General features: G+C 39.1%; 1 protein-coding gene across 1 annotated transcript; it reads right to left on the reverse strand.

The window, feature by feature from the left end:
* Window positions 1–717: 717 nt before the first annotated feature.
* LOC123869202 (polycomb protein EED-like) lies at window positions 718–5,407 on the reverse strand. Its single transcript, XM_045912014.1, has 8 exons — window positions 5,243–5,407; window positions 4,870–5,009; window positions 4,059–4,230; window positions 3,314–3,587; window positions 2,762–3,027; window positions 2,242–2,394; window positions 1,915–2,031; window positions 718–1,399 (listed from the first exon to the last, which is right to left on the reverse strand). The coding sequence occupies exons 1-8, from the start codon at window positions 5,264–5,266 to the stop codon at window positions 1,307–1,309; spliced, it is 1,239 nt and encodes a 412-aa protein (XP_045767970.1). The 5' UTR covers window positions 5,267–5,407; the 3' UTR covers window positions 718–1,306.
* Between the last annotated feature and the right edge of the window lie 4,408 nt (window positions 5,408–9,815).

The following is a 9,815-nucleotide window of genomic DNA, read 5'->3' on the forward strand; positions in this document are numbered from 1 at the left end:
TCTCACTGTATGAAGTATCTTTTTAGACTGGTAGGTAACACGCCATAGCGCTACGACTATAGCTAACAAATAGCTACATAAATATGACTTCAATCGGTTTTCGTCGCATCACGACATTAGAACACTGGTGATTGCATCTCCAGTTAAATTGGAAGTACAGATCCCGATTATTTTGTCATCTAGTCTTCACCAGGAGCAAATTCACTGAGAATCATTTCGGGCGAATTCATACGTGCGTTTGCGCCATACATGACGTCTACAAGCATCGCGCGAATTTAAAAAACGTAAATCGCGTAGGTATATGACGCCAGACTTCGCCCGAGAAACTCCTTGGTTACGTCCAGTTTACGCGCGAACTTTAGAGCGAGTTCACGTATCTAGGAAAATGGAGCGGCATGAATGTTCGCGCGTTGCACGCTTCTTCTGGACGCAACGTACCCGCGTCGCGCGAATTTACTCCGTCTGGATAAGGTTTAAGGTCCAATTGTGTAACAGGCGGTGAAACTGACGACCAAAAAAGCAAAATCGGTTGTACAAGGTAGTATCTATTAATACCTGTAGGTTAAATATGAAATAGTCTGAAGTTAACAAAACAAATTGTGCTACCAATATTGTTTTAACTTAAGTTCAAAGTTTGACTGTGACCGTTAACGCAGCTTAAACCGCCTGTTATACAATTGGCCGTTAAAAATTATTTCATGAAATAAAACAACGTAGTAATTTGACTAAAGGCAGTCTTATTATTGTGATCCTTATAAATTTTAACATAGCATTGTACCTAAATTATAATAAGCTAAATCAGTTTAAGGTCTTTAGAAATAAATAGACCGTTTAAAAGAAAATTGCTTTTAACAGGTTATTGGAGCTAATTCTGCAGTACTTATATCTCTAACGGCCGAAATTGATAAATAATAATCAATCTTTGTCTTTATTAAGCGACGTTGTTAACTGTCAAAAAATTGTTCATTTTTTACAAAATAATAACGTTACTAAGTATTACACATAGGTCTAATTAATTAAATATCAGAAGTAAACTAAACTGACAGGCCAAACCTAATGCTATCCTTTTCCGCCGGGAACATTATGAAAAAGACATTAATATGTTTAGACTTGTGACATTAATTTTGTTTAAAGATTATGTAACAACTTACAACAGAATTTACGTTTCTCAATAATTGTAAGATATTTAAAAAATGAAAACGGTTTTCTTCTTTCTCCTAGATCATTTTGATACTTCTAACTAAAATTGATGGGTCAGACCCATTGTACAAATAGTAGGTTCCACTAAGCTCGAATGTCACTACGGCTAGGTGTTGCCGTTGTTGACGCGGTCCCAGCGCCAGATCGTGCCGTCGTCGCAGCACGTCAACAGCACTTTACCGTTACGGGACAGTGTTACCTGTTGAGTGGGTATTTTGAATGAATCAATATACTTTTATTGTACACCACAAAATTAATACAGATAAAACACATATAAAGCAAAACAAAATATAGGCAGGTAAGTACAATTTGGCGGCCTTATCGTTACCTAGCGATCTCCTCCAGACAACCAAAGTTGTGCAAAAGACACAGATATTAGAGGTAGGTGGTGCAAGTATTTCAGTTAAGTCAAGTTCAAGTTTCTAAGCAAAACTTCTTCAAAGGCTTTCTTCTTAAAGGGCGACTTGATCTTTTTTCGAACAGAAGTCCAAATTATCTGTGGTCTGGTGGGAGGCTTCTGCCGTGGCGAGTTACCACCCTACCGGCAAAGCCGTGCCGCCAAGCGATTAAGCGTTAGATATACGAAGCTATGTAGAAACCGATGGGTTAATTGCCGCTAAATAGAGCAGCTGATTTGAGACCACCATCATTATTGAGATGTTAGAGTTGATTAGCCAACTAACTTCTGACTATAAGTTTAAAAAATAAGGTCACCTGTCTCACAGCGGCTACGCATCGCGGATGCACTAGCTGCGACACCCTGGATCCTCCCGCGACGTTGCCCAGCTCCCATACCATGGTCTTGCCGCATTGATTTCCTAATGCTATGACCTGCAAAAATAGTACCTACTAAATTTAAGATACTTACCAACTTATATATTTATGTACTTTAATCACCTAGCACTTTAAGTTATATTCATGTTATGTAAAATTAGAGAAGAGATAAAGGGCTTTTTATTTTTATTTATTTTATTATGACCTGCAGCAAAGCATAAAATCAATAAGGCACCAATAACAATCCTATAAGTGTTCCAAACTTACTCTTTGGCTATAGTCCACAGCGAATCGTATGAACCAAATCTCGCACTCCTTGTAGTCGAAGCGGTGCACGATGGTGACCGCGTTGTCGCCCGGCCGCAGCTCCGCCTCCTCCAGCCGTCCCGGCTTCCAGCAGATTATTGCGTTCTCACACGACTGGAAATATATACCCACAGTTTATTAGTTTATTTATTTATTTGTTCATAATGTACACTGTCCTTACAGGACAAGAGTCCTAATGCGATAGTGTCCTCTAACTTATACGATGTAGTCACTTAGTTCCCAACAGTTTAAACTTGTAATGACACCTTGAGGCTTCATTTACACAGGCAGGCGCCGTATCTAGGATATGAAACTAAGTATGTGACATATAGGTCATCATGGCAGCAGCAGTATGGAAAAGAGTTTTAAACAATATTATAACATTTTTAAATCTTTGATGTCGATGATTCAGAATCAAACCGAGAGCTCACTCACATTCACATTCATGCTCAGGGTACAATTGTAGGTGTTAAATACATACCTTCGACAGTATCAAATCCCCCATCCACCTCACGCAATCCACATAATTCCTATGTATATCCCTCGTGGAGAAATCCGGGAAGTGTTCCTTCAGTGAGTTGAAAGGCCTCAGAGCTCTGTGCGGGTTGAAGTTATAACTTTGTTTGATAGCCTCGTTCATTGACGGTTTGTCCAGCCTCCACAGTTTGAGCGAATGGTCCATCCCACAGGACATTATCCTTTCGCCTTTCAAGTCGAAATCTGCGCTAAGTACTTCATCTCTGTGGCCTTGAATGGAATTAATGAGACTTTAGTTTACACATTAAATGATAGATACATGGTCTGGTCAACATGGTCACGGCAAAGCTGTGCCGCCCAGCGATTCATCGTTCAATAAAAACTATCATACCCCTTCCAGTTATCCCGCTTCCATCTTAGACTGCATCATCACTTACCACCAGGTGAGATTGCAGTCAAGGGCTAACTTGTATCTAAATTAAAAAAAATGTTCTATTCCACAATGATTACTCAGCCTTGGTTGTAGTAGTGAGCGTAATTCACGAATTATACATACCTTCTACTCCTCCAAATATGGCTATGCATACATCAGTCATGATATTCCAGAGACGTAAGGCATGGTCCTTACTAGCGGACAGTAGCAAGTTAGGGTCCCGCGGGTGGAACTTGACCTCGTTGATAGCGTGTCCGTGGCCTATGTAGTGTTTGATGCAGGTCTGGGTCGAGGGCTGGAACACCCGCACGATGCCGCGGGAACCGGCGACTGCTAGGAGAGGCAAGTGTGTTTCCTCTTCATATGACCATGCGCATGTGTAAAATGTTTCGTCTACCTGGGAATGTGTTTAGTTTTACAAAGGATGATGAGCAAAGTATGAAACCATGTTGCAATGCCTCTTTGTATGAACGACTCAGATGTACAGTAGGTAGGTACCTGACATCATCATATCTTAACTAGTAAAAAGCAATGATGAGATTGATGAGGTCTTTGTCTAGGTTGGAGCGTACTTGCCTTGAAAGTGCCTATTCACTCTTCCCTTGAAGGCATATGGATGCCAGAAGGGCTTTCCACATCTTAGCAGTTTATTTCAGAAAAACATTTCATAAAGGTAGATTAGATGGTGATCACATCACATAAGTGCCACGTTGATGGTGCTATATCAGGATGATACTCGCAAGTCCCAACAACAACTGTACAAAGTTTCGTTGCAATCAGATAAATGGCAAAGGAATGCATAAGAATCTAACAAACAAAGACACATTCATTTTTAAATGACTTTAAAAGATTTACTTAGGTTTCTTACATCAGGATCAGCATAGCACTGTAAGAACTTGAAGCCGCCAGCTTCAGGGCACTCATATATGGAGACGCGGTTGCTCCCCACCACAGCAAATATCTGCGGCTCCCCTTCCCCCAGGTGGTGGTTGAATTGACACCCAAATAGAGGCTGCCCGTGGTCCTCTTTTGCACTACAACTGAGAACCATTGTGGCTAAATAAGCTGCCAAAGTACTGATAGCCTAGTGGTTAAGAGTTCTGTCTCCTTTTTAGGAAGTCGGGAGTTTGATCCTGGGCACAGACCTCTAACTTTCTGGAAATTATGTGCATTTGAATCATAAAAATATCACTTGCTTTAATGGTGAAGGAAATCGTCATGAGGCAAACTTCACTTATCCAGTATGGTAGACTGTGACCAAACCCTTCTCATTCTGAGAGGTGATCTGTGTTCAGTGTTGAGCTAGTGATGGGTTGATGAAGATAAGGCTGCCAATTATGACTATTTGCTTAGGCTATAAGAAAACATTCATTCAGGGAGCAGTGGACATCACTCAACATGCCAATGATGATTTGAACAATATTATTGATATTTTATACATTGATTGAAACCTAATAAAAATACCCTCACAAGTCATCTTGCTATGACTATAGGCTAGGCTTGATATGAGCCATATTAACTATACAAGAAAACTTCTTTAGTAATTACAGTAAGTATTAAAAGTTACTTATGTAACAATAATTAATATACACATATACATACTGGTTTATAATTGTAGCTTAGCCCTCAAGTTATGTTCTACTTGTAATTAAAGTTTTATAAATATAACTGAAGCTTACTTGAATTTGTATGGGGGTTTCACTTGTTTTGTGACTTTCTTCTTTCCACGTCTCCTTTTCTTTACTCGTGTATTTGTTGGAGTTTCACTACGCGATGTATTGTCAGTGTTTGAAGTACTATCCACACTTGAAGTATCATCCTAAGACAATAATATTCATATTAGCAATCTTTAAACATGTGATTTCCAAAGTTCACTGCTTAGCAGTAATATTTTACCGATTTTTAGTAAAACTCTTTGTAAAGCTAGTTCACCGACTACTTAATATAGCTATAAGTACAAATCCATGGTTTTTAATTGATATACATGCTCAATGTGAAAACAAAGTCACATTGCTGAGTCATAATAGAATCCAGTATTAACTTCGTACTCACAGCCTCATTTTCCGAAAAGTTCATTTCATACAATTATGTAACTAATTTTAATAACACTAAAATGAATAAATCACTATGTTTAATACAATTAAAATTAAATTTATCACTTTTTCTCAGTCAAGCGACATTATCAGCTGGCAGTGGCGTCCTAAAAAACCGTAAACGTCAAAATCAAATGTCGAATTTTCGCGGGAAAATTGAGTTTGTGGTTTGTCTCTACTCTATGGTACAAAAGCTGCAAAACAGTGTTGCTAGATTTGACGCTTTGTAAAGCTCTAATCATCATCATCATCAACAACAACAAACCATCGTCGGCTCACTACTGAACACGAGTCTCCTCTCAGAATGAAAAGGGTTTCCTTCACGCTGCTGGCCAAGTGCGGATTGGCAGACAAAGCTCTAATCACACTAGCCTATTTTGTGATTGTGTACTTATCTATTGGTTAAGTCTTGGTCTTTGCAGAGGCAGCACACTCTGGCATAATTGTGTTTTTTTGTAATAAGTACCTTTTTGAACAAAACAATATTTTTAAAAACCAATAAGCATTTAGAACGTTATAAGTACCTATATTTTTTTTTTTTTTTTTTTTTTGAGGGGTTGCCTTATCATGCGATCAGTCGGTGGACTATGAGCAGATTGGTTGGAGGAAGTTGGCGTTCATTAGGAGAAAACTTCCCCAGCGGGAAAACTCCATAAGTCTCAGCTAAATGTCTAGTATATGCTTTCTCTTTAGTCGACGGATTGCCTGTGGCATTGTCAGCTGCACTGCCAGGCGATTTGGGTGGTTAGTAAGCCTTGTTTTGTAGTTGCAACTATAAGTTAGAATTTCTTCCTTTACTGTGTTAATGTTTAAGTGCTCATGAATTTCCGATATTTGTAGGAACCATGGCGCGTTGGACAGTTGTTTCAAAATATAATTTTGAGCTCTTTGTATAATTTGAATATTGGAGTTGCATGCTGATCCCCAAAGTTGTATGCCATATGACCATATTGGCTTTATTATTGCTTTGTATATCAGTAACTTGTTGTCTAGAGAGAGTCTGGAGTTCCTTGAGAGCATCCAGTACAGTCCTCTATATCTATGATAGATCTCATCCCTCTTTATTTGGACATGTTTCTTCCAGGTTAGCCTTCTATCTAAGTGCATTCCCAGGTACCTAACGTTGTCGCTTTGTGGAAGCTGATTGTTACGCAGCGAGACCGGAGGACAGTTTCCTCGACGAAGAGTAAGTGTTATATGGACTGATTTTGAAGCGCTCGTTTTTATCCTCCATTTTGACAGCCATTTGTCGATCTCATTTAGTCCACGTTGCAGACTAGCTGAAGCTTCTTCAGGAGATTTACTGCGAGCAAGAACAGCTGTATCATCCGCAAATGTAGCCACAGTGACATCGTCAATTTGAGGTAGGTCACTTGTATAGATTGTGTAAAGCACAGGACCTAGCACTGAGCCTTGTGGCACGCCAGCTGTGATTGGGTGAAACGGTGAAGTGTATTCACCTTCTTTGACTTGAAATATTCTATCAGTCAGGTAGGATTTCAATAGACCGAAGAATGTATGAGGTAGTAGCGATTTAATTTTGAATAGTAGTCCTGTATGCCACACTTTATCAAATGCTTGCTGCACATCGAGGAAAGCAGAAGAGCAGTATTCTTTGTGTTCCAGTGCATCTCTTATTGTTCTGCATACCCTATGTACTTGCTCAACAGTTCCATGATGCTGCCGGAAGCCAAATTGATGGTCTGGGATGATACATCTTGAGCAGAGTTCTTTCATAAGCCTTTGCAACACAACTTTTTCACAAATTTTTGATATCACCGGTAATAAACTGATTGGTCTGTATGAGGTTATTTCTTGAACGGGTTTACCAGGCTTTGCTATCATTATAATTTGCGAGACCTTCCACAGAGCTGGGAAATAACCAACACGAATGATGCCATTAAATAAAATGGTGAGGAACATAATACCTTTTCGCGGTAGTTCCGATAGGACTCTTTTATCAATTAGATCAAAACCAGGCGCTTTCTTGCCATCCATACGTTTTATTATGTTAATAATCTCATTTGGGTTGGTTGGCGTGATGGGCAGATCCAACTGGAAAGGCTGACCAAGGACGTCTTCTATATCTGTCTCGTCACTGTCTGGATCAGTTTCATTTGGTGTGAATATTTGGGCCAAGTGGTTTCCAAAAGCATCAGCTTTTTGTTGCTGGCTTCTGGCCCATGTGTTGCCCTCCAATCTAAGTGGTGGCTTGGGGTCTGTAGGCTTATTTAAGTTTTTACACGCACGATAAAGGGAGTAATTAGTAACACTTGTTGCTGTCAACGATTCCAGATATGATTCTGTTAGAGTATCCTTTGATTTAGCTATAGCGTCTTTAAGGTCCTTAATTGCTTTGTTAAGTACTGTTTTGTCTTCTGGGTGTCTACTAATGTGCCATACTCTTCGTAGTCTTCTTTTTTCCATTATTTGAAGTTTAATTTCGGATGGAACTGATTTATGTCTCGGTAAAGAATTGGATATTTCTGGTGTACACTTCCAGCAAGCTGACTGAACAGTAGTCATAAACTTAGTAGTAGCATTATCAATGTCTTCCTCAGATTTAAGCGCTATTTGTAGTTGAAGCTCATCATTTACTATACCACGAAACGCCTCCCAGTCAGTTCTTTTGTTATAAAGTTGTAGCCTTTTCATACTGTTTGTTACTTGGGCACTCATGGTCAGTATCACTGGGATATGATTTGAGGAACCATCTAAGGTTGAACTGATTGTGAAGAAGAGTCGAGACAATCCCTTATAAATGAAGAAGTCTAGAACATCAGGCAGTCTATTTGGGTCTGTAGGCCAGTGCGTGGGTTCTGGTGTTGCAATAGTAGTAAGGACGTTTTTATCCACACTCTTCTTTAGTTCCCTTCCTCGAGTGGTTATTAGCCTGGAGCCCCAATGGAGATGCTTGGAGTTCCAGTCACCACCAACAACAAAGCGGTTACCAAGGCTACCAAAGAACTTTGAAAATTGTTCCTCAGATATCCTGTGTTTTGGTGGACAGTAAACAGCTGAGATATTAAAAGGGCCATTTTTGTCCGAAATAGATACTGAAGTTGCTTGGATTTGTTCAGTGCTGTATTGGGGTAGTTCATAGTGCTCTATTGTTGCTTTTATGATGACCGCAGTTCCTCCATGTGCAGTTCCATCTGGGTGATTAGTGTGATAGATATTATACCCTTTTATCTTTATCAGACTGTTACTAACAAAATGAGTTTCTGATATGAGGAAAATATCAAGTTTGTGCATATGAAGTAGTATTTCTACTTCATCTTTGTTGGGAGATAATCCATTAATGTTCCAAGTACCTATTTTTAAACCTATTTTGGTGCCTTTGAAATTAACGTTGTTATGAGTTGAAGCAAGGTACTCATTTGTTGTAGGAGAAAATCAATTTTTTCAGATTGCTTGATAAACATGTGTTCTAATGTTTTATATGCATTTGATTCTGTATCTGACTCTTGTGGCTTTGAGTTGGTAGCTTCAGCATATGTTTTCTTTTCTTTTGGGTTTCGATTGGCTGGTGGTCTGCTACTGACGGAATTTAAATTAATTGGATGAGATATTTTATCACTGTCTTTGAATGTTTGGTGGTCTTGCCCTTGTTTTTTAGGGTATTGTTTTTTGGTTTTCCTGTTGAGGATTTCTTTGTACACCTCACACCCTTTGTAGTTAGCTGGATGAGGACCCAGGCATAGAGCGCACATGGCTGGTGTATTGCGATCAGTTTTTGTGCATGTTGAGGTTTTGTGAGCTCCTGCACATTTAACACAGCGGTAAGGTTTCATGCAGTAGTTTTTTGTATGTCCATACTGTTGGCATCTTTGACACTGAACTACTGTTTTTCGTTTTCTCGGATCTTCTATGATTACCGTCTGGTGGTATATGACCTTTAACTCTTTAACTTTTTTATTATTAGGGCCAGGTAGAAGATTTGCAAAGAAAGTAGTGGTAGGTTTCTTTTCAGAGCCAAACTTCGCATTTATTATTTCTCCTGTCACTGTATTACCTGTTTCCTCAATGGCTTCCTTAATAGCATGAAAAGGAGTTGTATAATGCAAGTTTCTAATAACTATTCGGTAATTTCTATTATCCTTCCTATTAAAGGTGTGTCCAATCAAACCATTTTCTCGTATTACAGATATTAACATCTTATATATATCAACATCAAAGGTCAAAATTTTTAATTGATTTCTGTTGATAACTTTGTAGTTAAACTGAGATTTCTCTGCAACAGATTCTAGGAGTTCAGTTAGTTTATTGAGGTCTTCAACACCATATAAGATAATAGGTGGAGGTTTGCTGGGCTTCTTTGCTTTCGGTTCATTTGACTGTTCTTCTGTTTGGTCAACCACTAGTCCACTAAAGCTGTTGCTTGTTTCAATTCTGTCTGGTGAAGGTGAGCTTTCCATTTTTTTTCTTTTTGGGTTTCTAATCAGGGGCACTCTTTGCCAGTCAGGAGGCTGTGCAGATGTATCTTTGCATGGTTCTGCATCATTACAGGGGATCTGTTGGGGAGCTTTGGT

This window comes from Maniola jurtina, chromosome 10, assembly GCF_905333055.1.
Source record: "Maniola jurtina chromosome 10, ilManJurt1.1, whole genome shotgun sequence".
Lineage (NCBI taxonomy): Eukaryota > Metazoa > Arthropoda > Insecta > Lepidoptera > Nymphalidae > Maniola > Maniola jurtina.

Excerpts from the sequence above, each read along its gene's own strand:
- LOC123869202 (XM_045912014.1), bottom strand. The coding sequence starts at position 5,266 with ATGAACTTTTCGGAAAATGAGGCT. Across the intron at positions 4,231-4,869 it reads AAACCCCCATACAAATTCAA|TTGTAGTGCAAAAGAGGACC; the intron begins GTAAGCTTCAGT and ends AATGGTTCTCAG. Across the intron at positions 3,588-4,058 it reads AGTGCTATGCTGATCCTGAT|GTAGACGAAACATTTTACAC; the intron begins GTAAGAAACCTA and ends ACACATTCCCAG.